The sequence below is a fragment of the Chiloscyllium plagiosum genome, unplaced genomic scaffold (genome assembly GCF_037043375.1).
Source record: "Chiloscyllium plagiosum isolate Xiang-an unplaced genomic scaffold, Cpla_swu_hap1 HiC_scaffold_2, whole genome shotgun sequence".
NCBI classification, from domain to species: Eukaryota; Metazoa; Chordata; class Chondrichthyes; order Orectolobiformes; family Hemiscylliidae; genus Chiloscyllium; species Chiloscyllium plagiosum.
In genome coordinates, this window is record NW_028270140.1 from 58,844,540 (window position 1) to 58,871,969 (window position 27,430).

Genomic DNA, 27,430 nt, shown 5'->3' on the forward strand with positions numbered 1-27,430 from the left:
CTCCAGTTTCCTCATTTCCCTTCCCCCCACCTTGTCTCAGTCAAATCCCTCGAACTCAGCACAACCTTCCTAACCTGCAATCTTCTTCCTGATCTCTCCGCCCCCACCCCACTCCGGCCTATCATCCTCACCTTGACCTCCTTCCACCTATCGCATTTCCAACGCCCCTCCCCCAAGTCCCTCCTCCCTACCTTTTATCTTAGCCTGCTGGACACACTTTCCTCATTCCTGAAGAAGGGCTTATGCCCGAAATGTCGATTCTCCTGTTCCTTGGATGCTGCCTGACCTGCTGCGCTTTTCCAGCAACACATTTTCAGCTCAACCTCACTCTTATGAAGACATAGCAATCACCACTAGTGTACAGCAAGCAACTGAGAAGAAGATTGAAAGGAAGAGGAAACCTACACAATGCTTTTTAACTGAGGCTGTTCATGATCAGCATGTCTGAATATAACACAGTCTCAATATCCTATTCATCAAGAGTTCCACTTCTTAACAGAATGTTGCCTGAAATGGATTGATTCAACTATGAAGAGTACTTAGATAGGCTGATGTTGTTTTCCTTAGAGCAGAGGATAAGTGGGGAATCTGATTAGGTATACAAAATTCTGAGGAGTATAGACAGGGCGGATTGAGAGAATGTTTTCCCCTTAGTGGAAGTGCACAGTTTTAAGCTGAGGAGAAGGAGATTAAAAGGAGATTCAGGAATTTAATTTTCATCCAGAAAATTGTGGGTATGTGGAACTTACTGCCTAAAAGATTGGTAGAGCTGGAACCCTTCAGACATTTAAGAACTATTGAGATGGGCACTTGAAATGCCATTGCATATAAAGCTGCAGCAAAAATGAGATTTCGTATAGATGGATGTTTAATCACATGATGGGCCAAAAGATGATGGGCCACAATTTCTTCTGTGCTGTCAAAATTCTATGACTCTACTTTCTCTCTGTCACAAATCATCACAGCATCCATTTATTTCCAAAAATATAACAAAAGACCCTGCAAAACAAGTATTCCAGACCAACCTTTCAACAGACTATTTACTATGCCAGGTCAGGCAACTTCCGAGGAGCAGGAAAATCGACGTCTCGGGCAAAAGCCCTTCCTGATGAAGGGCTTTTGCCCGAGACGTTGATTTTCCTGCTCCTCGGATGCTGCCTGACCTGCTGTGCTTTTCCAGCACCACTCTAATCTAAACTCCAGCATCTGCAGTCCTCACTTATGCCTATTTACTATGCCACATCAAACGTGACAAGTCAACCTTCTACAAATATGAGTTTGTGGGCCTTTTTCTATCCCAGTGTTGCTGTGCAGTATTCCCCATCCAGTGGAAGGCTGTAAATGGGCAAGGCTCTGAATCTAGAAGACTCAGCTTTGGTCTGTACCAAATCAATGGGAAGCAGATATTTGGGCTGTCTGGCTGATGTATAGCAAAGGCAACGGCAGAGGTCGAAGGTTCTAAGAGGACAGTAGATTGGTAAACTCATAGAGACATTTCCAATAAGCCTGGCACCAAAACATCAGCAATCTGTTGAAGATAATTAATAGATCAAAGTTTGTGAGAAGATTTGTAGCTCGGGTGCTCGTTGTTGTGGTTCTGTTCGCCGAGCTGGGAATTTGTGTTGCAGACGTTTCATCCCCTGTCTAGGTGACATCCTCAGTGCTTGGGAGCCTCCTGTGAAGCGCTTCTGTGTTGTTTCCTCCGGCATTTATAGTGGTTTGTCTCTGCCACTTCCGGTTGTCAGTTCCAGCTGTCCGCTGTAGTGGCCGGTATATTGGGTCCAGGTCGATGTGTTTGTGGATAGAATCTGTGGATGAGTGCCATGCCTCTAGGAATTCCCTGGCTGTTCTCTGTTTGGCTTGTCCTATAATAGTAGTGTTGTCCCAGTCGAACTCATGTTGCCTGTCATCTGCCTGTGTGGCTACAGAGGGCTTCATTTATACGCTGATCAATCTTGTTCAACAATAGTGAAAAAGACTTTTGTTCCTTTCCAAGATTGTGCCCAGGTTAACATTCCATGGTGTATCTCCAGTATAAAATAATAAGTTTTCTGTTGTTCTTCTCCTTTCAAAACAAAGGTTAGCTGTGCAGCAGGTATTGAATAGGAAGGCATTTCAGTTGTCAGAATATTAGCAACCACAAGAACACCATGAATTCTGAGCTAATATTTTTGGTTTTTTTAAAACTATCATTAAACACACTTTAGCTGCATTTATTGCAAAGTTCACTGTTTTTACTGAGGTAAGGAACATGGCCAATTGATGTCCACCTCCTTCAGACAACTACATTCTTTCAAAACAATTCACATTATAGAAAACAAACCTGTGACTAACTGAGCGTGAATGTGAGCATTGTATTGTGTCATTGGCCACTGTAACACAGTGTACCCGACGCAGAAATGAAGTTTATTGCCTAGTTACTCACCACATCTGGGCTGCATTTGGTTTAAAATTTCTCTGAGCTTCTCAATGTAATCTCTGAATTGTGTTGGTTTTGAAGGCCAATGTACCTGTGAACAGAGGTGCAACGGTGCAACATGTAGAAGAGGCAAACAAATAGGACACTTACTCAGGTTGTAAGTTTGCTCGCTGAGCTGGCAGGTTTGTTTTCAGATGTTCTGTAACCATGCTAAGTAACATCATCAATGAGCCTCTAGTGAAGCGTTGGTGTTCTGTTCCGCTTTCTATTTATGTGTCTTGGTCTCTTATGGTGGGTGATATCATTTATGGTTATTTTTTTCAGAGGTTGGTAAATGGGATCCAAATTGATGTCTTTATTGATGGAGTTCCGGTGTGAATGCCAGGCCTCTAGGAATTCCTGTGTGTGTCTCTGTTTAGTCTATCCTAGGATGGGTGTGTTGTTCCAGTCAAAGTGGTGTCCTTCTTCGTCCGGTATGTAAGGATACAGGTGATAGTGGGTCATGTCTTTTGGTGGCTAGTTGGTGTTCGTATATCCTGATGGCTCGTTTTCTGCCTGTCTGTCCGACGTAGTGTTTGTTACAGTCCTTGCATGGTATTTTGTAAATGACATTCGTTTTGCTGGTTGTTGGTATAAGGTCCTTCAGGTTTATCAGTAGCTGTTTCAGTGTATTGCGAAGTTTGTGGGCTACCATGATGACAAGGGGTCGGAGTAGTCTGATAGTCATCTCCGAGTTGTCTTTGATATATGGTAGTGTAGCTAGAGTGTCTGAGTGTGTTATTTCTACTTGTTTTGGTTTGTTGTTTAAGAATTGGTGAACTGTGTTTATTGGGTACCCATTTTTCTTGAATACACTGTATAGGTATTTTTCTTTTGCCGCTTAAGTACCTGGGTGCTGCAGTGTTGCGGCCCATTCAAATAATGTACTGATGCAGCTCCGTTTGTGGGTGTTGGGATGATTGCTTCTGTAGTTAAATATCTGGTGTGTGTGTGTTGCTTTCCTATAGATGTTGGCCTGAAGTTCTCCATTAACTGTTCGTTCCACTGTGAAATCCAGGAAGAGGAGGCTGTTGTTGTTCTCCTCCTCTTTTGTGAAATTTATGCCAGTAAGGATGTTGTTGATGATATTGTAGGTTTCCTCTAATTTGTTCCCTTTTGAAATGACAAAAGGCGTCATCCATGTAGCAGACCCAAAGTATGGGTTGGATCATGGGGACGGCTCTTTGTTTGAGTCTCTGCTTTACTGTGTCTGCTAAGAAGCCTAATATTGGTGATCCCAAGGGTATTCCATTGACTTGTTTGTAGGTCTTGTAATGGAAGTTGAAGAGGAGGAGAATAACAACAGACTCCCATTCCTAGACATGATACTTAAATGTACAGTTAACGGAGAGTTTTAAACCAGCATTTACAGAAAAACAACAAACACAGACCAAATATTTAACTTAAGAAGCAATCTCGCAACACCCACAAACAGAGCTGCATCAAGACATTATTTCAACGAGCTGCATTACACTGTAGCACCCAAGGACTACAAACAGCAGAAGAAAAATACCTATACAACATTTTCAAGAAACACGGATACCCAATAAACACAATCCGCCGATTCCTCAGATGTAAACCCAAACAAACTGACGCAACGCAACCAAAAACTATAGCCACATTACCTTACATCAAAGACATATCAGAAATGACTTCCAGACTACTCAGACCTTGGCATCGTGATAGTCCACAAACCTACCAACACACTTGAACAGTGACTAATGAACCTAAAGGATTCATGAGATACCACCAGCAAAACTAATGTAATTTACAAAATACCGTGCAAGAACTGTAAAAAACACTACATCGGACAAACAAGCAGGAAACTTGCCACCAGGCTACATGAACCCCAATGAGCAACCAAAAGACATGACCCACTATCACTAGTTTCCATACATACAAAGAAGGACACCATTTTGACTAGAACAACACACACATCCTAGGACAAGTAAATCAAAGACACACATGAGAATTTCTCAAGGCATGGCATTCCACCCGGAACTCCATCAATAAACACATCGATTTAGATCCCACTAACCTTCTGCTTCACCAGAGACTCTCACTGATGGTGTTACATAGTCATGGTGACAAAATGTCTGAAAACAAACCTTCCATTCAGCAAGTTAGTACATACTTTATAAATCTATCATTTTCCATTTTATAGATACGAAGAGAATGAGCTTTCACAGCCCTTTACTGTAGAGATTCACAATCCTTTGATTTGAAAAGCACTTCTCATGTTGGTCCTAAATTACATATCCATTATTTTTCAGTTGTATTCATTGATTCAAGACATTCCAACCATGGGAAATATCTGCATCCATCTTGTCTCTCCTTTTAAGTATTTTGTAAATTTCAATATGATCATCTCTTTGAAACTTAAGTGAAGATAGGTCCAATTTGCCCAATGTTGCCCATCCCAGGAACAAATTCGATGATTTTTTTGTTGTACTTCCTCTTATGGAAATTATATCTTTCCTGAGGTAAGAAAACAAAATTGTATACAATACTCCAGGTGTAATCTTCACTACACCTACACTCAAATCCTCTTGCTTTAAAAGCTACTATTTCATTCCTCATACTTGTTGTACATGCATATTGGCCTTCAGTGACATATTTTAAGGACACCTCCAGTTCTGTTGAAAGTCCACCATTTCCAACCACTCACCTTTGAATAAATACTCTGCTCATCTGTTCTTCTACCAAAATGGATAACCTCACATTTTTCCCCATTATATTCCATGTTCTTGCCCACTGACTAAGCATGTCCAAATCCTCCTGAAGCTGCTTTACAACTTTAAACATTCATTCCTGCTTAACTTCATTTCACCTGCAAATTTACAGATATTGCACTGGTCCCCACCTCCAAATCATTGTAAACAGCTGGAGGTCAAGACTGATCCCACTAGTCATAACCTGTCAATACCAGAAAAAGTCATTTATTCTTATTGCCTGTTCTTCTCTGTTCGCCAATCCTTAGTTAGCTTTCTTTAATGTAGATGCAGTATTGAGAGTCTTTTTTTGAGTTTAATGGAAACAAGCTGCTCAGATGAAAGGTTACTTTAAAAGCTTAAAAACACAAAGAATACACTGCAAAGAGCTATAATACAAGAAAAGCTCTATGCAGAAAGAATTCTGTATCTTAAAGGGGAGTGAGTGATGCGGACTGTGGCAAAATCAGACAAGATGTCTGGTGAAGCCTATCTCGATGTCAGGAGCATTTCAATGCATTTACTGATTAGCAAAGTGAGTTTCTTACTAGGCAGTGATAAGTTGTCAAATAGATGGGATTATACCTTGTTAAATGCCTTATTAATGTTGCAACTTGCCTCATTTGTGGGCGGCATGGCGGCACAGTGGTTAGCACTGCTGCCTCGCAACGCCAGAGACCCAGGTTCAATTCCCACCTCAGGCGACTGACTGTGTGGAGATTGCACGTTCTCCCCGTGTCTGCGTGGGTTTCCTCCGGGTGCTCCGGTTTCCTCCCACAGTCCAAAGATGTGCAGGTCAGGTGAATTGGCCATGCTAAATTGCCCGTAGTGTTAGGTAAGGGGTAAATGTAGGGGCATGGGTGGGTTGCGCTTCAGCGGGGCGGTGTGGACTTGTTAGGCCGAAGGGCCTGTTTCCACACTGTAAGTAATCTAATCTAATCTAATCTAATCTAATCTAATCTAATCTAATCTAATCTAATCTAATATTCACTTCCCTGTCTCACTAAATGTAGCTAGATGTTAAGAATTCTCAGCATGGGATGTCAGATTGAGTATCTGGTCACTTCAGCTCAACACCAGCTGTGACCAACTTTTGTGCTGCTCAACACCAAAGGATATAATTCACAGGTCAGAGATTTGGGGAAATTACAGTCCTTCTCTATGTGCTGATCATTAAGAAGGTGCTGGGGAAAGGGAGGGGTGCCCTTAGGAGCAGAGAGCAATCACAACTAAAGAGATTGGAAAATAAGACTGAAGGTGGAAAACAAAAACATTTATGTTGACAGGGAATATATGGTGGGGAGTGGTGGGGGGAGTGTAGTTCTGCAAGACAGCATAAGAGGACATATTGAGAATACAAGAGGAAGGGATATTGCAGTGATGACCACTGAGGCTTCTGCAAAGGATGTGTAGATGAGCAGAGTGGGCAAAAAGTTCAAATTGGTAGATCTCCACATAAGTGGATTTAAAAAAAAGAGAATGGATGGGCATTGTATGTAGATGGGTTCTCAGGTTAGTGTAAGGTAAAACAGAGCATGTAGTCTCTTGAACAGGATTCAGGATGAATGTCCTGATGAAGGGCTTATGTCCGAAATGTAGATTCTCCTGCTCCTCAGATACTGCCTGACCAGCAGTGTTTTTTCAGCACCACACTCTTTGATATCAGGTGGAGTCAGTGTGGCTGATGGTGTTTGCCGTACACTGCATTCTCTAACTTCACTCCTGTTTTTTAGATGCTGATTGCAACTGGGAAATAGCTGGGACAGTGCCCAGAATTGGCGCAGTCAATGCCAATTTGATAGATGAAAGTGCGGAATCTACTTTTGTTGGACGTTAGAACGTTGAAGAGACGATTACACGAAGTGGCCGTTTGGAAACCACAGCTACATTTAATTTCCAATCATGTTATCCCCTATTTGCTATACATGCAGATGTTTAGGGATCAGAGGCTGGTCAAGGACAGTTTGCACCATGCCACTGGCCAACAATGGCATCTTAATGATGATGAAGTTAGCTGAAATTATTTTAACAGAGGCCTCTGTTAATCAAAGGTGAACCAGTATTCCTGCAAGTACAAAGGATGCTGTGGGAAGCACAGACAATTGCTTCATCATCTGTTGTAGAAGCTTAACAACAGTCTGTACTGAATGCATTGAGAAGTTGAAAAAGTGATACAGGTCTGGGATAGGAAGGTATTCAGAATGCTGCAGGCATCCGTTTTCATGCAACGTGTGGGCCAGTCAGCGCATCAATTTCACCAAGCTGGTGCACAAGCTGAGGCTGCAGCTGAATGAATAATGGAGGCATGGCCCAAGTTATCAGGATCGAATATATCTCACTGAATGGAGAGGTATAATCAGCCCTCTTTTCCAGCCCTCTTTTTCAATTACTCTTCTCAGACCTAATAACCTCTTTCATTCCTTGTATATTAGAAACTATTTATTTCAAGGCTGGATATTTCTCATTAAAGTAAATTAGATTGTCCAATATCCATGCAAATTTTAGTACAGTCAATGCACCTGACAAATACCAACCCTGTGCAATTCCTGGGATCACAACCTATGGACTTCTGGGGTAATTGCATCTTAATCTGCAATACAAATGTGATGTATTATGAGTCAATATTGATAGAAACATAGAAGGTAGGATTACAAGGAGACCATCTAGCCTGCTCTGCCATTCATCACAACCATGGCCGATCAATAGCCTAATTCTGCTTTCTCCCCATAACCTTTGATCCCATTCGCCCTAAGTGCTGCATCTAGTTTCTTCATCTTCGTTCCTCCCACCTTATTCCAGATCCAAAGATCCAACCTCCAACTCGGCACCGCCCTCTTGAGCTGTCTAACCTATCCATCTTCCTTCCCACCTATGCGCTCCACCCTCTACTCCAACCTATCACCATCACCTCCCACCTTCATCTACTTATTGTTTCCCAGCTACCTTCCCCTCCAGCGCCACACCCTCTCCCTTTTATCTCTCAGCCTCCATAGCGCATTCCCAATATTCCTGATGAAGACCTTTTGCTCGAAACATTGACTCTCCTGCTCCTCTGATACTGTCTGACCGGCTGTGCTTTTCCAGCATCACACTTTTTTACTCTTATTCCTGGTATCAGCCTTCATTGCACTCCCTTGAGAGCAAGAGCATCCTCCTCAGAAAAGGAGACCAAAACTGCACACAGTATTCTAGGTGTGGCTTCACTAAGGCCCTGTATAATTGCAACGACAAATCCCTTTTCCTGTACTTGAAATCTCTCGCAATGAAGGCCAACATACCATTTGCCTTCTTTATATGCTTGCCTTCAGCAACTAGTGCACAAGGATATCCTGGTCCCACTGCACACTCCCTTCTCCTAAATTACAGCCATTCAGGTTTCTTCTTTTTGCTTCCAAAGTGAATAACCTGACATTTTTCCAAATTATAATGTGTCTGCCATTGAGTTGCCCACTCACCCAACCTATCCAGATCAAGCTGAAGGATCTCTGCATCCTCGTCACAGTTCACCCCCTCATCCAACATGGTATCATCTGCAAACTTTGAGAGGTTACGTTTTGTTCCCTAATCCAAGTCATTACTATATTTTGTGAGCAGATGGGGTGACAGCATTGATCCCTGTGACACTCCACTAGTTGCCTGCCAATTTGAAAAAGATCCACTAATTCCTACTCTTTGTTTTGTCTCTGTCAACCAGTTTCCTAACCATCTCAATACACTTTCACCAATCCCAAGCTCTTTAATCTTGCAAAATAATCTCTAATGCAGGACTTTGTCAAACGCTTTCTGAAAGTCCAAATATACCACATTGACTGGCTCCCGCCTGTCAACTCTATTAGTTACATTATCATAGAATTCTAACAGATTTGTCAAGCATGCTTTCTCCTCCATAAATCCATGTTGACTCTATCTGATGAATGTTGGCCAGATTACCAGGGATAACTAGTCTGCTCTTGAGAATAGGGCCAGGAAGACCAACAGTGTCTTTCATTCTAGATTAGTATCCAGACAAACCTATGTAATGTTTTTTGTTAACTTTAGATGTTTGCTTTAAGATATTATGATGTCTGGCTCAATGTATCTGTGTTATCATACATTCAAATTCTTCCAAATTTTTCAGAAATCACCAAAATTATGACATTTTGTAACTTACTACGCTTGTGCCAAAACTGATGCTGTTCCAAAATCAAACCTTGTCCTTCATCTCCTCCAAAAAGGACCGCAGTCTTTTCAGTTTCATTTTACTCAAAAGACCAAAAGTACAGAACTTCTAAGGTTCGTAGGTGTATTACCTATAACTCTAGTACATCGGATGGATCACTTTTGTCCAACGAGTACAGGAGGGTTTCCTGACACAGTATGTCGAAGGGCCGACAAGCGGGGAGTAATGCACCAGGCCAGGTGTTTGATTTAGTTGTAGGTGAGCACTTTGGAGAGAATGACCATAATTCAGTTACATTCAGTTTAGCAATGGAAAGGGATAGGTACATGCCTCAGGTCAAGAGTTATCGATGGGGAAAGGGCAATTATAATGCGATTAGACAAGAATTAGGATGCATAGAATGGGGTAGCAAAATGCAGGGTATGCAGACAAACAATAGTTTAAGGAATAGATATTGCGTGGTTTACTACAGAAATTGCATCGCTTGTTAAGAAGAAGGAGGCAAGATGGTTCAGATGAGGCGATGGAGAGTTACAGATCAGCAATGAAGGATTTTAAGAGAGAGTTAAGAAGAGCAAAGAGAGGACATGAGCAGTCTTTAGCAAATAGAATCAAGGAGAATCCTAAAGCTTTCTTTTGGTATGTGAGGAATATAAGGAATAAAATAATAGGGTAGGAATAGGGCCAGTCAAAGACAAAAATGGGAAGTTGAATGTGGACCCTGTGGAGATCAGAGAGGTGCTAAACGAACATTTCCCATTAGTTTTCACTCAGAAAAAGGAGAATATTGTAGAGGAGAAGAATGAGGTAGGAGATATTAGACTAGAAAGGATCGAGGTCAGTTTCGAAGAGGTGTTATCAATTCTAGAATGAGTGAAAGTAGACAAGTCCCTTGGGCCAGATGTGATTTATCCGAGGATTCTCTGGGAAGCTAGAGAGGAAATAGCAGAGCCTTTGGCTTTGATATTTGAGTCGTCATTGTCTACAGCTTTCGTACTAGAGGATTGGAGGATTGCAAATGTTGTGCCCTTGTTCAAGAAATGTAGTAGAGATGATCCATGTAATTATAGACTAGTGAGCCTTACTTCTGTTATAGGAAAGGTTTTGGAAAGGATTATAAGAGATAAGATTTATAATCATCGAGCAAGCATCACTTTGAATTCAGATAGTCAACATGGTTTCGTCAAGGGCAGGTTGTGTCTCACAAACCTCATTGAGTTTTTTGAGAATGTGACCAAGCATGTAGATGAGGGTAGGGCAGTTTACGTGGTATACATGGACTTCAGTAAAGCCTTTGATAAGGTTCCACATGGTAGGCTGTTGGAGAAAATGCAGCGGCATGGAATTGAGGGTGATTTCGCACTTTGGATTAGAAACTAGCTTTCTGAAAGAAGACAGCGAGTGGTGGTTAATGGAAAATATTCAGCCTGGAGTTTGGTTGCTTGTGGTGTGCCACAAGGATCTGGTTTGTGACCACTACTGTTTGTCATTTTTATAAGTGACTTAGACGCAGGCATAGGTGGATGGATTAGTAAATTTGCAGATGACACTAAAGTTGGTGGAGTAGTAGACAGTTTGGAAGGTTACAGGGTGACTTGGATAAACTGCAGAATTGGGCTGAGAGGTGGCAAATGGAGTTCAATGCAGCCAAGTTTGAGGTGATGCACTTTGTGAAGAATAACAGGAAGGCAGAGTACTGAGTCAATGGAAAGATTCTTGGTAGTGTGGATGTGCAGAGGGATCTTGGAGTCCATGTACATAGATCCCTGAAAGTTGCCACCCAGGTGGATAGAGTGGTGCTGGAAAAGCACAGCAGGTCAGGCAGCATCTGAGGAGCAGGAAAATCAACATTTCAGGCAAAAACCCTTCACCTATAACTACCTGGTCAGGTCCAAGCCCCCCAACAACCCACCCTCCCATCTTGGCATCCTCCCCTGCCACTGCAGGAATTGCAAAACCTGCACCCACACCTCCTCCCTCACCTCCACCCAAGGCCCCAAAGGAGCCTTCCACATCCATCAAAGTTTCAACTGCACATCCAACATTGTAATTTATTGTATCCGTTGCTCCCGATGTGGTCTCCTCTACATTGGGGAGACTGGACGCCTCATCGCAGAGTGCTTCAGGGAACATCTCCAGGACAGCTGCACCAATCAACATCACCACCATCACACTTCATCTTTCGCCTTGGAACACTTCAACCCCAGGGCTTCACCAGTTTCCTAATTTTCCCTCCCCCCACCTTACCATAGTTCCATCCTTCCTCAGTATTGTCCTCATGACTTGTCCTACCTGCCAATCTCCCTTCCCACCGATCCGCTCCACCCTCCCCTCTGACCTATCACCTCCATCCCCACCTCCATTCACCTATTGTACTCTTTGCTACCTTCCTCCACCCTCCTCTCTGACCTATCACTTCCATCCCCATCCCCATTCACCTATTGTATTCCTTGCTACCTTCTCCCCAGCAGCCCCCCCCCCCCACCCATTTATCTCTCCACCCTGGGGGCTCCCTGCCTGTATTCCTGATGAAGGGTTTTTGCCCAAAACATCAATTTTCCTGCTCCTCGGATGCTGCCTGACCTGCTGTGCTTTTCCAGCACCACTCTAATCTAAACTCTGGTTTCCAGCATCTGCAGTCCTCACTTTTACCCAGGTGGATAGTGCTGCAAAGAAGACATATGGTGTGTTAGGTTTCATTCGTAGAGGGATTGAGCAAAAGGCCTGTTCTGTGCTGTATTGTTCTATGTTCTAAATGCAAAATCTGGCATGAGTACATACATTGAGCACTCTGAAATTTTAAAATTAAATGTTTGTGTAACAAATTTAATAAACCTTTCCTACTGAAGGTCGTCTATCTAGGTGGTGGATGAGTGCCAAAACTCTCATTCACAGCTCAGCCAGACACCAGCTCCCAATGTTTATAGTGTGTTAATATTACAGAACAACCTTGATTATCCCGAACGAGACAGGCGGGGAGAAATATGTTCACATAACTGATCAGCATCAGGTAAATATTTTAAATCAAGTTAAAATGAACAGGAGATTAAATTAATTTAATATTTAAACACTTGCACCGTATAAAGACAATTCAGCCAGTGGGAAAACCACCAATCTTTTCACACATACTGAGGCCATCTTTTCCTCTTCTCTCCTTTGCTTCTTCTCCTTCGGGTCTCTCCCCTTAGCAACCCCAGCCCTGTGCTTCCTCCACTGTCAAGAAAGTGAGGTCTGCAGATGCTGGAGATCAGAGCTGAAAATGTGTTGCTGGAAAAGCGCAGCAGGTCAGGCAGCATCCAGGGAACAGGAGAATTGACGTTTGGGGATTCCTGAAGAATCTGCTGTGCTTTTCCAGCAACACATTTTCAGCTTCCTCCACTGTCGCCAGTTGGAAACCAAAGCCTCACACAAATGGTACCAGGGCCGAGGCATAAAGTGGGTGCAATGCTGACTACCTCTCGGTCCTCGCACAACAGTTCCACTCCCTTCTGAAACCCATCACAGGAGCTAGACAACCAGATCCTCTACTGTTAAATTTATCTCAATTATTTTATATTTTAAAATGAGAAGCAGAAAGAAAAAGAAAATAAATGACAGAGGCAGAGTGAGAGAGAAGTTGCTGAGTTCACTGGTGGACAGACTGTTTTGGAGAGAAAGTTTCTGCAGGTAGTGACAGAGTCCGGTTTCTGATCTCAAACTTCAGGACATTGAGATCTTTTTTGGATAATCCGAAATTCAGATAATGGAAGTTCGGATAATCAAGGTTGTTCTGTATTATCAAGATTTGGGACACATTGGTAAAGGGTACTGATTGATTAAAGATTTTGAACATAAAGAAAGAGTCTCTCCCACTACCATTGGGAATTTGGTGTAGAGGGTGTTGGATGCAGCAAACTTGGGCAATTGGCAACTAAAATGGTTGTATCAAGTTTCTGGTATCAAGACAGGCTGTAATGTCATGAGAAGTATGTTGGATTCCAAGCGATCAATTGTGATAGGGGAGTCTATAGTCTGAGGCACAGACAGATGTTTCTGCGGCCAGCAGTGAAAAATCAGAATGGTATGTTGCATCCCTGGTGCCAAGATTAAGGATGTCTCAGAGTGGGTGCAGAATGTTCTCAGCAGGATGTTATTGTACACATTTGAACCAACGACATATGAAGGGAAAGGCTGAGATTCTGAAGGGAGAATTAGGAATTTAAAAAGGAGGTCCTCAAGGGTGGTACTATATGGATTACTCCTGGTGATGCAAGCTAGTGAGGGTAGGAATAGGAGGATAGAGCAGATGAAGGTGAGGCTGAGGAGATGGTCAATGGGAGAAGGATTCACGTTTTTGGATTATTGGAATCTCTTCTGGGGTAGAAGTAACCTGTACAAGAAGGATGGATTACATCTGAATTGGAAGAGCACTAATATACTGAGATATGCGAGAGCTGCTCAGGAGGATTTAAAATATTAATGTGGGGGGGGGTGGAGGGGTGGAACCAACGGAGATAGTGAGGAAAGCGATCAATCTGACACTGCTACAGTTGGGAAAAGGAGCAAGTCAAACAGTCAGGGCAGGCAGGGACAAAGCAGAGAACAAGGTAAAACTGATAAATAAATTGCATTTACTTCAACGCAAGAGGCCTAACAGTGAACATAGAAGAATACAGCGCAGTACAGGCCCTTTGGCCCTCGATGTTGCGCCGATCCAAGCCCACCTAACCTATACTAACCCACTATCCTCCATATACCTATCCAATGCCCGCTTAAATGCCCATAAAGAGGGAGAGTCCACCACTGCTGCTGGCAGGGCATTCCATGAACTTACGACTCGCTGAGTGAAGAACCTACCCCTAACTTCAGTCCTATATCTACCCCCCCTTAATTTAAAGCTATGCCCCCTTGTAATACCCGACTCCATACGCGGGAAAAGGTTCACACTGTCAACCCTATCTAACCCCCTAATCATCTTGTACACCTCAATCAAGTCACCCCTAAACCTTCTTTTCTCTAATGAAAACAGCCCCAAGTGTCTCAGTCTATCCTCATACGATCTTCCTTCCATACCAGGCAACATCCTGGTAAACCTCCTCTGCACCCGTTCCAGTGCCTCCACATCCTTCCTATAGTATGGCGACCAAAACTGCACACAATATTCCAGATGCGGCCGCACCAGAGTTTTATACAACTGCATCATGACCTCAGGACTCCGGAACTCAATTCCTCTACCAATAAAAGCCAGTACGCCATATGCCTTCCTCACTGCACTATTTACCTGGGTGGCAACTTTCAGAGATCTGTGTACATGGACACCAAGATCCCTCTGCTCATCCACACTACCAAGTATCCGACCATTAGCCCAGTACCCCATCTTTTTGTTATTCTTCCCAAAGTGAATCACCTCACATTTAGCTACATTGAATTCCATTTGCCACCTTTCTGCCCAGCTCTGCAGCTTCTCTATATCCTGCTGTAACCTGCCACATCCTTCCTCACTGTCAACAACTCCTCCGACTTTCGTATCATCCGCAAACTTGCTCACCCAACCTTCTAACCCCTCTTCCAGGTCATTTATAAAAATGACAAACAGCAATGGTCCCAAAACAGATCCTTGCGGAACACCGCTAGTGACGGCACTCCATGAAGAAACTTTGCCATCAACTACTACCCTCTGTCTTCTTCCATCCAGCCAATTCCTAATCCAAACCTCCAACTCACCCTCAATGCCATATCTCCGTATTTTCTGCAGTAGCCTACCATGGGGAACCTTATCAAACGCCTTACTAAAATCCATATATACCACATCTACCGCTTTCCCCTCATCAACCTCCTTCGTCACCTTTTCAAAGAATTCAATAAGGTTTGTGAGGCACGACCTGCCCTTCACAAAACCATGCTGACTATCCTTGATCTCATTATTCCTATCCAGATGTGCATAAATCCTATCCCTTACAATTCTCTCTAAGACTTTGCCCACAACAGAAGTGAGACTCACCGGCCTATAGTTACTAGGGTTATCCCTACTCCCCTTTTTGAACAAGGGAACCACATTTGCTATCCTCCAGTCTTCTGGCACTACTCCTGTAGACAAAGAGGACATACAAATCAAGGCCAATGGCTCTGCAATCTCCTCCCTTGCTTCCCAGAGAATCCTAGGATAAATGCCATCAGGCCCAGGGGACTTATCTATTTTCACCTTTTCCAGGATTTCCAACACCTCTTCTCTACATACCTCAAAGCCATCCATTCTACTTATTTGTGACTCAGTATTCACATCGACGACAATGCCCTGTTCCTGAGTAAATACTGAAGAAAAGTATTCATTCAGTGTCTCCCCAATCTCTTCCGCCTCCACACGCAACTTCCCACTACTATCCTTGACTGGACCTATTCCTACCCTAGTCATTCTTTTATTCCTAACATACCTATAGAAAGCCTTAGGGTTTTCCCTAATCCTACCGACTAAGGACCTTTCATGTCCCCTCCTTGCTGCTCTTAGCTCTCTCTTCAGGTCCTTCCTGGCTACCCTATAACTCTCAATCGCCCCAATTGAACCTTCACGTCTCATCTTGAGATAGGCCGCCCTCTTCCATTTAACAAGGGATTCCAATTCCTTATTAAACCACGGCTCCCTCGCACGACCCTTTCCTCCCTGCCTGACAGGTACATAATTATCAAGGACACTCAATAGTTGCTCCTTGAACAAGCTCCACATATCATTTACACTCTTGCCTTGGAGTCTACTTTTCCAAGCCACACATCCTAAGTCATGCCTCACCGCATCATAATTTCCCTGACCCCAGCTATAACTCTTGCCCTGTAGTACACACTTATCCCTCTCCATCACGAGAGTAAAAATCACCGAATTATGGTCACTATCCCCAAAGTGCTCACCTACCTCTAATTCTAACACCTGGCCTGGTTCGTTACCCAGAACCAAATCCAGTATGGCCTCACCTCTTGTTGGCCTGTCTACATATTGTGTCAGGAAACTCTCCTGCACACATTGAACAAACACTGACCCATCTAACGAACTTGAGCTATAGCTTTCCCAATCAATATCAGGAAAGTTAAAGTCCCCCATAACCACCACCCTATTACTGTCACTCATCTCCTGAATCACCTTCCCTATCCTTTCTTCTACGTTTCTAGGACTATTGGGAGGCCTGTAAAAGACTCCTAACAGGGTGACCTCACCTTTCCTATTCCGAACCTCAGCCCAAACTACCTCAGATGGCAAGTCCTCATCCATCGTCCTTTCCACCACTGTAATACTATCTTTGACAAGCAATGCCACACCTCCCCCTCTTTTACCCCCACCTCTGACCCTACTAAAACATTTAAATCCTGGAACCTGCAACAGCCAATCCTGTCCCTGTTCTAGCCATGTCTCCGTAATAGCCACAACATCGAAGTCCCAGGTACCAACCCACGCTGCAAGTTCACCTACCTTATTTCGTATACTTCTTGCATTGAAGTATACACACTTCAAGCCACTTTCCTGTTTACAGACACCCTCCTTGGAAATTGATGCCATGTTCCTAACCTCCCTACACTCCAGGCCCTGCACCCTGAAGCTACAATCTGGGTTCCCATGCCCCTGCAGAGTTAGTTTAAACCCCCCCCAAGAGCACTAGCAAACCTCCCCCCAAGGATACTGGTGCCCCTCAGGTTCAGGTGTAGGCCATCCTGTTTATAGAGGTCCCACCATCCCCAGAAAGAACCCCAGTTATCCAAAAACCGGAATCCCTCCCTCCTGCACCATCCCTGTAGCCACGCATTTAAGTGTTCTCTTTCCCTATTCCTCGAATCTCTATCACGTGGCACGGGTAACAAACCAGAGACAACAACTCTGTTCGTTCTAACTCTGAGCTTCCAACCTAGCTCCCTGAAAGTCTGTCTAACATCCTCGGCACTCCTCCTACCTATGTCGTTGGTGCCAATATGGACCACGACTTCGGGCTGCTCCCCCTCCCCCTCCAGGACCCGGAAAACACGATCAGAGACATCACGTACCCTTGCACCTGGGAGGCAACATACCAATCGTGAGTCTCTCTCGTTCCCACAAAACCGCCTATCTGTGCCCCTAACTATCGAGTCCCCAATTACTACTGCTCTGCTCTTCTTCACCCTTCCCTTCTGAGTAACGGGGACAGGCTCCGTGCCAGAGACCTGAGCCCCGTTACTTACCCCTGGTAAGTCATCCCCCCCACAAGTATCCAAAACGGTATACTTGTTCTTGAGGGGAATGGCCGCAGGGGGTCCCTGCACTGGCTGCTTCCTCCCAGTCCCCCTCACTGTCACCCATCTATCTGCCATCTTTGGAGTTACTACTTCCCTATAACTCTGATCTATGACCCCCTCTGCCTCCCGAATGATCCGAAGTTCATCCAACTCCAGCTCCAGTTCCCTAACACGGTCTTGGAGGAGCTGGAGATGGGTGCACTTCCTGCAAGTGTAATCGGCAGGGACGTCGATGGCATCCCTCACCTCATACATGTTGCAGGAGGAACATTGCACTGCCTTCACTGCCATCCCTCTAAAGCTAACTTTTATTTTTAAAAAAACTGGGTCTAAAGAATACAACAAGCAAAATTCAGCACTTACCTACTTACCACAACAGGTGTTATTATTAGGTTAGAGGAGGAGGGCGGGTGGGAGGCACTACCCGTGTAGTGCCTCGGGTTCCTCTCCTTCGCGCTTTTAAAGGGGGAAAAAACCTACCCAGGTAAGCTTACACTAACTGCTTCCGGGTCTCGGCTGCCCCTCTGGTCGTCGTCACTTCCCCCTGGTGCTCCCGCTCTTTCTGTGAAGAGAGAGAAAAAAAACACCGCTGCCCGCTACCGGTAAGCACTTTTAAAACCAAACGGTCTTACCTTCGCTGCTGCTCGCACTGGAAATGACCGACGGCTTCGAAGGGTGAGTATAAATACTCACCGCTTTCCTTCCCGGCTGCCCCTCTGGTCGTCGTCACTTCCCCCTGGTGCTCCCGCTCTTTCTGTGAAGAGAGAGAAAAAAAACACCGCTGCCCGCTACCGGTAAGCACTTTTAAAACCAAACGGTCTTACCTTCGCTGCTGCTCGCACTGGAAATGAAGGCAGATGAACTCAGGGCATGGTTAGGAACATGGGACTGGGATATCATAGCAATTATAGAAATGTGGCACAGGAATGGACAGGAGTGGCAACTTATTGTTCCAAGATACAAATGCTTTAGGAAGGATGGAAAGGGAGGTAAGAGAGGAGGGGAAGTGGCGTTTTTGATAAGGTGTAACATTACTGCTGTAATTAGGGAGGATATTCTTGGGAATACATCCTGGGATATTATTTGGGTGGAACTGAGAAATAAGAAAGGGATGATCACCTTATCAGAATTTAATTGTAGACCCCTAATTGTCAGCGGGAAATTGAGAAACAAATTTGTAAGGAGGTTTCATTATCTGTAAGAATAATAGGGTGGTTATGGTCAGAGATTTTAACTTTTCAAACATGGCACGGTGGCACAGTGGTTAGCACTGCTGCCTCACAGCGCTAGAGACCTGGGTTCACTTCCTGATTCAGGCGACTGACTGTGTGGAGTTTGCACATTCTCCCCGTGTCTGTGTGGATTTCCTCCGGGTGCTCCAGTTTTCTTCCACAGTCCAAAGATGTGCAGGTCAGGTGAATTGGCCATGCTAAATTGCCCGTAGTGTTAGGTAAAGGGGTAAATGTAGGGGAATGGGTGGGTTGTGCTTCGGCAGGTTGGTGTGGACTTGTTGGGCTGAAGGGCCTGTTTCCACATTGTAAGTGATCTAATCTAATCTAAACACTATGGCAGTCCCAGTCGAAGTGTTTAGATGGAGAGAAATTTGTTCAGTGTGTACAAAAAACGTTTCCAATTCAGTATGTGGATGTACCTACCAGAAAAGGTGCAAAACTTGACTTACTCTTGGGAAATAAGGCAGGGCAGGTAACTGAGTTGTCAGTGGGGGACCACTTTCGGGCCAGTAACCATAGTTTCAAAATAGTGATAGAAAAGGATAGACCAGATCTAAAAAGTTGAAGTTGTAAATGGGAGAAAGGTAAATTTCGATGGTATTATGCAAGAACTTTCAAAAGCTGATTGGGGGCAGATGTTCGCAGGGAAAGGAAGCCTTCAAAAATGAGATAACAAGAGTTCAGAGACAGCATTTTCCTGTTAGTGTAAGAGGAAAGGCCGCTAAGTGTAGGAAATGCTGGATGACTAGAGAAATTGAGATTTGGGCGGCACGGTGGCACAGTGTTTAGCACTGTTGCCTCACAGCGCCAGAGACCCGGGTTCAATTCCCGCCTCAGGCGACTGACTGTGTGGAGTTTGCACGTTCTCCCCGCGTCTGCATGGGTTTCCTCCGGGTGCTCCGGTTTCCTCCCACAGTCCAAAGATGTGCAGGTCAGGTGAATTGGCCATGCTAAATTGCCCGTAGTGTTAGGTATAGGGGTAAATGTAGGGATATGGGTGGGTTGCGCTTCGGCGGGTCGGTGTGGACTTGTTGGGCCGAAGGGCCTGTTTCCATACTGTAATGTAATCTAATCTAATCTAAAAGAAGGTACAGACAGGAGAGATTGAGAGAATCCTTGGAAGTGTATAAAGACAGTAGGAGTATACTTAAGCAGGAAATCAGGAGGGCAAAATGGGGACATGAGATAGCTTTGGAAAATAGCATTAAGGACAATCCAAAGGGTTTTTACAAATACATTAAGGACAAAAGGGTAACTAGGGAGCAAATCAGACCCTTCAAAGATCAGCAAGGCAGCCTGTGTGAGGAGCTGCAGAAGATGGGGGAGATACTAAACGAGTATTTTGCATCGTGTTTACTGTGGAGCAGGACATAGAAGATACAGAATGTGGGGAAATAGATGGTGTCATCTTGGAAATTACAGAGGAGGAGGTGCAGAAAGTCTTGAAACACATAGAAGTGGATAAATCCCCAGGACTTGATCACGGGTACACTAGAACTCTGTGGGAAGCTAGGGAAGTGATTGCTGGGTTCCTTGCTGAGATATTTGTATCATTGATAGTCACAGGTGAGGTGCCGGAAGACTGCAGGTTGGCTAACATGGTACCACTATTTAAGAAAGATGATCAGGAAGAGTCTGGGAACTATAGATCCATGAGCCTGATGTTGGTGGTGGGCAAGTTTTGTAACAATTAGATTAGATTACAATTGGATTATCTTACTTACAGTGTGGAAACAGGCCCTTCGGCCCAACAAGTCCACACCGACCCTCCAAAGAGCAACCCACACAGACCCATTCCTCTGCATTTACCCCTTCACCTAACACTACGGGCAATTAAGCATGGCCAATTCACCTAACCTGCACATCTTTGGATTGTGGGAGAAAACCGGAGCACCCGGAGGAAACCCACGCAGACACAGGGAGAATGTGCAAACTCCACACAGACAGTTGCTTGAGGTGGGAATTGAACCCGGGTCTCTGGCACTGTGAGGCAGCAGTGCTAGTCACCGTGCCACCCACAAGTTGTTGAAGGGAATCATGAGGAATGGGATTTACATGTATTTAGAAACTCAAGGACTGATTAGGGATTGTCAGCATGGCTTTGTGCATGAGAAATCATGTCTCACAAACATGATTGAGTTTTCTGAAGAAGTAACAAAGTGGATTGATGAGGGCAGAGCGGTGGACATGATCTATTTGGACTTCAGTGAGGCATTTGACAAGGTTCCCCATGGGAGACAGTTTAGCAAGGTTAGATTTCATGGAATCCAGGGAGAACTAGCCATTTGGATACAGAACTGGCTCGAAGGTAGAAGACAGAGGGTGGTGGTGGAGGGTTGCTTTTCAGACTAGAGCCTGTGACCAGTGGAGTGCCACAAGGATCAGTACTAAGTCCACTACTTTTCGTCATTTACATAAATTATTTGGATGTGTACGTAGGAGGTATAGTTAGTATGTTTGCAGATGACACCAAAATTGGAGGTGCAGTGGACAGCGAAGAAGGTTACGTCAGAGTACAACAGGATCTTGATCAGATGGGCCAATGTGCTGAGGTGTGGCAGATGGAGTTTAATTTAAATAAATGTGAGATGCTACATTTTGGAAAAGCAAATCATAGCAGGACTTAGACACTTAGTGGTAAGATCCCAGGGAATGTTGCTGAACAAAGAGATCTTGGAGTGCAGGTTCATAGTTCCTTGAAAGTAGAGTCACAGGTAGATAAAATAGTGAAGAAGGCATTTGGCATGCTTTCCTTTATTGATCACAGTTTTGAGTATAAGAGTTGGGAGTCATGTTGTGGCTGTACCAGGACATTGGTCCGGCAACTTTTGGAATATTGTGTGCAATTCTGGTCTCCTTCCTATCGGATGGATGTTGTGAAACTTGAAAGGGTTCAGAAAAGATCTACAAGGATGTTGCCAGGATTGGAGGATTTGAGCTGTTGGGAGAGGCTGAGTAGGTTGGGACTATTTTCCCTGGAGCATCAGAGGCTCAGAGGTGACCTTGTAGAGGTTTATAAAATTATGAGGGGAATGGATAGGATAAACAGACCAAGGTCTTTTCCCTGGGATGGTGGAGTCCAGAACTAGAGGACATAGATTTAAGTCTGAGAGGGGAAAGATATAAAAGGGATTTAAGGAGAAGCTTTTTCACGCAGAGACTAGTGCGCATGTGGCATGAACTGCTCAAGGAAGTGGTGGACGCTAGTACGATTGCAGCATTTAAAAGGCATCTGGATGGGTATTTGAATAGGAAGGGTTTAGAGGGATATGTGCCAAATGGGATTAGATTAGGTTAGGATATTTGGTCAGCTTTGACGAGTTGGACCAAAGGATTTGTTTCCATGCTGTAAATCTGTACAACTCTATGACATTCAATGAGGAGGCAAACAAAGTTCTGCATTCTGTCAATCATTCTAACTTTAATTAAAATGCCTGGCTTCAGAATGAATTAACACCCAATCTTGGCTTGTCATAGACAGCCTCTATATTTTTTCACTCCACTCCATTCACCTCGGTCTTGCTCCCATACCAGACTCCCATCGTCCTCACCTCTCCAAGCCAGAGTCTCTCTCCAAGCCTATTATTCCAGGGTCACTGAGTCACCATCAAGGTTCCAGGTCTCCAGTTGTTTGTGGGAATATCTGTGGGAAGGCAGCAGAGTTAATATTTCATGATAGATTGTTTTTAATTGAGCTATAGATTTGTTTACCTGAAAATGTCAGGCCATTGGACAGCCTGAATTTAATCATCTGCCAGTACAACTGTGTACAGGTTTCCTGTTTGCTTTCTTCAGGGTGGTCAGAATAAAATCTAAAATTGCCTGTGATCTGTGGAAATAGTGTCTGGGTTGAGTAATTCAAGAACGATTTTATAAAATAAGATTTTAAACATGTAATCACTTCATTTTGTGAACTGAATAATTAAGAATTGCCATAATTGTAGTGCTAAATTGCCTTGTCTGGACAACAAATTTGCAAGGATAAAGAATAGGTTGCATCCTGGAACAATGATCCTTTAACTATGATTCCAGGTATCATCTGTTTGTCGCTAATATTTTTTTAAAAATCGGCTGTTAGGTGTCACACAGTCAACGGCGTGCAATGTCAATGCTCCTTTTCTCCAATTGAAAACTTGCAGATTAATATTAAAATATATATCGTACCTATAAACTTAATTTTTCTTTATTTAAATGTTGGAAATAAATTTAAATCATGTAAAATTGTTGAATATCTACTGTACACAATACTGTACTGTGCTTCTTCGACGTCTCATTGAAATAGGAAGCAGTTACCCGACTGAGGAGTCGTAGTGTGATGAGCCTGTTTGTAATAAAGCTGGTCATTCTCATGCTCTGGGTTAATAAGCATGTTTCTACACTGTACAACTACAGCACTCTTTCAGCACAGGATTGGAACAAAAGGCTGCCGCTTAAGATTCAAACAGGATTTCTCTCTTAAAAGCATTTTTTTTGTTATTTTGAGCTGATTTCACGTTATGGTATACACTGATGTACAATGGCTGCTATTCTCCGCCTACTTGCTGTGCGTCTATCTCTTTGCAAGCTGGAATGAAGTCACCTCCTTCCTCCCGTTGCCGCTCTTGCTAGCAGGATCATACAGCTGCATTTTAAACTGAAGAACCTCCATGGTTCTCAAGTTTTAAAGGAGATTGTTGTCAATCATTGCAGGAAAGCCTCCTACCTGGAATTATTTCGTGACGCAGCCAAGTGAGGAAAAAGGTTCTCAAAATTGTGGTAAAATGATGTTTATGGCTGGATTTCGGCTTTTTTTTATTAGTAGCATCAGCTCGCGTTATTTTCTTCTGCTTTGATGTTTTGAAACCAGGAACAGGCTATATGCGAAGCAATCAAAGGAGACTAGATGATTAAGCTTGAGATTCAAAAATAAATCCTGATTTAGACAAGCTGGAAATGCGCAGAATAGATTTTTAAATACCTTTTTTCCAGGGTGTGTTTCTGTATATGATGTAACAGGCAGCTTTGCTGACAGCTCAGAGTGGTTCAAAAATGTAATACTCAACTGTTTATTACTTCTTTTGTTTGTCAATATCTCTTATTTTAATTGTCTGCAGGTCATCATCATCCCAGAGCACAGGAGCTAAGGTGAAAACGCCACTGAAAACCGTGGTGAATTCGCCAATACGGACTAACTAGCCGGTTACCATAACAGTACCATTGCGACTTCAGCTTGTCCATAACCGGAAGAACTTCGCTTTCTCAGTATAACACACGCTATTGTGAGGTGAAGGACAGCTGGACGTTCCCACACTGGAATATCGAATCTGGATTTTGAGTCATTGAAAGGACATTTTGGCGTGGGAGTTTAAATAATGAGCGAATTCTGGTTGTGTTTTAATTGCTGTATTGCGGAACAACCTCAACCGGTAAGCGTGACCTAATTCTGTAATGAAAACTGTAATTTTAATGAAAAGCCACCCAACTAATTTCTTAAAGAGGAGTCAAAATATTTTAGGTTATTGTTTTCGAAACGTTTAGTGTAGGGATAAAAAGCCATCTGGTTGTGTGAAGCGGCACTGAATTCCAGCACTGTCTTTCGTAACTGTCATTTGGTAAAACACACATTTAGTCTATGTAAGTGTATTGCTTTTTGCTTGTTCGACTTAGTATGCAAGTTTCCCTGAAATCATCTAGCATTACTTGTCTGTAGAATGTTTCCTTTACTTGACAATTGTCTTTTGGCAATATCCCTGCTTACCCAGTGTCACTAACCAAACTGATATCTCACCCAGAACTACCACTATCCTAGTTATCGTTTTCTGCAATAACATCCGGTTCATCTGTCAATCCTGTAACATTCTTCCCAGTCCATCATAACCAACTTCACTGTTCTCAGTAATTATTTTAACGTTTGGGCATTTAGTGATCTCCCTCTGCAGTATGTACCACAATTCAGAAGTGCAGCTGTGTGCAGTGTCCCAAATTTGTTTATCTTTTTCTTGTTTCCATTCATAAAAAAACAGTACTTGTGGTTCCAGAACCCTGTGCTTCCAGAACTCTGTGCTTCCAGTCTCAAATCCATTGTTTCTCACTTATATAATCTCTTCTGTCCTGCATCTGCAAACCTTCTGATATCTAACATCACTTCAACCCGTAACTATTTTTGTAGCCCCAACCACTTCCTCTTCTTTTGAAGCTTTGTAACATTATTGAGATTTAAAATGGATGATGAATGTATTGTTTTAAGTTTGATTTTTGTATTTCTATATTCTACATGTTTAAAATGGAGGAAGATATAGTTTTTGTTTCATGTTTGAGAGTTTTGCCATTGGCAAATTTCAGGTTTGTTTGTACAAGCATTTTTAATGTGTTTACTGTAGATCTAAGTTAATAGCTTCATGTGTCAAAAATGGTAGAGAAAATTGGGCTGTAGCCAAGCAATTACATGTCTAATGACACATACTGAGACAGAGACAGAAACATCCAAAAGTCAATGAGTTAATCTATGTCTGCAATTAAGAGAGTGGAGGCAGAACTGCTAAAACCATTTGAAAAGAGTGGCCAGAAAACCACTGAAAGTGGAGGATATGGAAAACATGTGTTTGCACCCATGGTGCTTAAAAGTCAGTTTAAAAAAGAGTTCCAAAAAAACAATTCTAGCTGTGCTACCTTGTGAAAAAGTTTTAGCTTAGAGGGAGGTGACCTTTCACTAAGGTTTAAGTGTCTGTAGGATGTTGTAGAAAGGTTGAATCATTCTCTCTTCTATTTCCTACCCAACAAAGGGACAGCTGCTGTTCTCTGACTGGCAGCGCTGAGAGTGAGATTTTTGTCCCGGAGTCTCCAATCCCAAAGAAGCCAAGCTACTGGCTAGATTATGACCTATTGGGCCATTTTTAATATGGTGGTTTGTCTAATTAAGGTAATGAATTCTTACAGGGACTTCCCAGTATATGGGAATGTCCTCCATCATCTGAACTAAATTAAATTTTGCCAGTTAACTCTAGTACTTGATAGATGCTGCCTGACCTGAGTTTTTCCAAACATTTCTCTTTATTTCAGATTTACAGCATCTGGAGTATGCCTGATTTGTTCATTTACATGTCCTTATACTTACTGAAGTACACAGTCTGCTATTAACATTTATCTGAAAGTAAAGTTTCAAATCAAGAAGCAGTTGTTAAGGCTCTTGCTGACTGGAAGATGTAATATCCTGGATTCCGTTGGATGTTAACACAATCCATAGATTTGTGTTATGGGAATATGAAATTTGGCCTCATCCTAACTAAAACATCCTCCCCAAAATTGTTTTCTCAGGGTTGCATGAGACTTTTTCAAAAGAAAAGCCTTAGTAAATGCATTTCTTATTTAGGCATTCATTTTATCATTAAAACCAATCTGGATGAATAAATTTAGTCAGCGGCCTGTCACACATAGTCTCCGATGTGACCTCTTGTGGACTGCACATCTACAGTTCTGCTATCTTGGCATTGTAGTGGAGGTTGTTTACTGAAGAGAGCACCAGATGAAAAGTAGCAAAAATTTTTTAAATTCTGCAAAGTCTGGCTTTAAGGCAATTTAAAATAGAAGATATTCTCCTGCATTATTTACGTGATGTGCTGTGAGCTGAGTGTAAGAGATTAATATCAAATAATGTATATTGTCTCCTCAGAATTTGTGATACTTAACCCAAAACATAAACTATTTGTTTCTTGAAATCTTATTTTAAATGTTTTCATTGATATGCTGTTAAAGCGTTGGATCAAGTAACACCTTAAATAGCCCATTCTAGTTCATAAATCTGGGTCTTGCTACATGGAAGTCACAAAGTGGTAAACAAGTACAGATATTCGGGAATATAGCAACTTGATATGCCAAGATTGTACCGACATTACCCCTTGTTTAAACATTTGTGTCACTTGTACTAATTTTATGTTTGACATATATCAAAGCATAGTGTTTTGTAAATAATTTCTTAGTTTGTCCTATGAAAGTTGGTGCATTTTGGTGTATTATTATAAAATACTTTAGATTCTAACCTATGCTGTTTTTCTTTCTAACCATTGTTAGACCATGGAAGGTGAGTAATGTATAAGCTAGTATTCGAAGCGTTCCAATAATGTGCTTTAGAAGAAAGCTCAATTGAGGGATGTTGAGTTGAACACTCTAAGTATGCATATATTTTTGGTCATGCAAATCAGATAATGATTTTTAAAATTTGGTTTGTTTTTCTTTGTAGCTGTTTGTTTCTTTTTGTGAATTGTGATTAAGTGTATAGATTGCCAGTCTTTTCATGGAATCCAATGCACAATGTTATGGTTTTGACTGCCTCTAGTTTTTGTGCAATCTGCTGACTGTTTCTTTTTATAGAGCACTCTTCACATTGATAATAGACAGATCATAGGATAGCATCATGGTGAAGCAGCTTGCAATGTTCACATTGCCAAAACCAACTCCCTAATTCTGCAGGGACCAACTGAAGGACTAGTAAATGGCAGAAGAGTGGCAAACTAAATAAGTACAACAAGGGAAGTATTGCTGGGCTCCTTGCAAAGATATTTGTATCATCAATAGCCACAGCTGAAATGCCAGAAGACTGGAGGTTAGCCAACATGATGCCACTATTTAAGAAAGGTAGTAAGGAAAAGCCAGGGAACTATAGACT

The 27,430-nt window shown here is 42.9% G+C and overlaps 1 protein-coding gene and 2 long non-coding RNA genes across 6 annotated transcripts in view; 1 reads left to right on the plus strand and 2 right to left on the minus strand.

Moving 5' to 3' along the window:
• Positions 1-27,430, plus strand: part of cdc42se2 (CDC42 small effector 2) — a 318,114-nt gene that overhangs the window by 213,626 nt on the left and 77,058 nt on the right. The window contains exons 1-2 of one of the 3 annotated variants that reach the window (XM_043714265.2): positions 23,737-23,758; positions 23,883-24,194. In XM_043714265.2, coding sequence (XP_043570200.1) covers positions 24,141-24,194 — 54 coding nt within the window. In that variant the 5' untranslated portion in view covers positions 23,737-23,758; positions 23,883-24,140. Of the gene's footprint in view, positions 1-23,736; positions 23,759-23,882; positions 24,195-27,430 lie in introns of those variants that run through there. The other 2 variants (XM_043714273.2, XM_087996990.1) reach the window with 2 other exon arrangements.
• On the minus strand, positions 1,163-11,204 carry LOC122561954 (uncharacterized). Of its 2 annotated transcripts, XR_006315172.2 has the most exons (4): positions 9,459-11,204; positions 7,704-7,759; positions 2,426-2,510; positions 1,163-2,084 (listed from the first exon to the last, which is right to left on the minus strand). It is a non-coding gene; the product is annotated as an uncharacterized LOC122561954 (long non-coding RNA). The 2 variants fall into 2 exon arrangements; XR_015760367.1 differs by lacking the exon at positions 7,704-7,759.
• On the minus strand, positions 22,191-23,883 carry LOC122561950 (uncharacterized). Its single transcript, XR_015760364.1, has 2 exons — positions 23,747-23,883; positions 22,191-22,432 (listed from the first exon to the last, which is right to left on the minus strand). It is a non-coding gene; the product is annotated as an uncharacterized LOC122561950 (long non-coding RNA).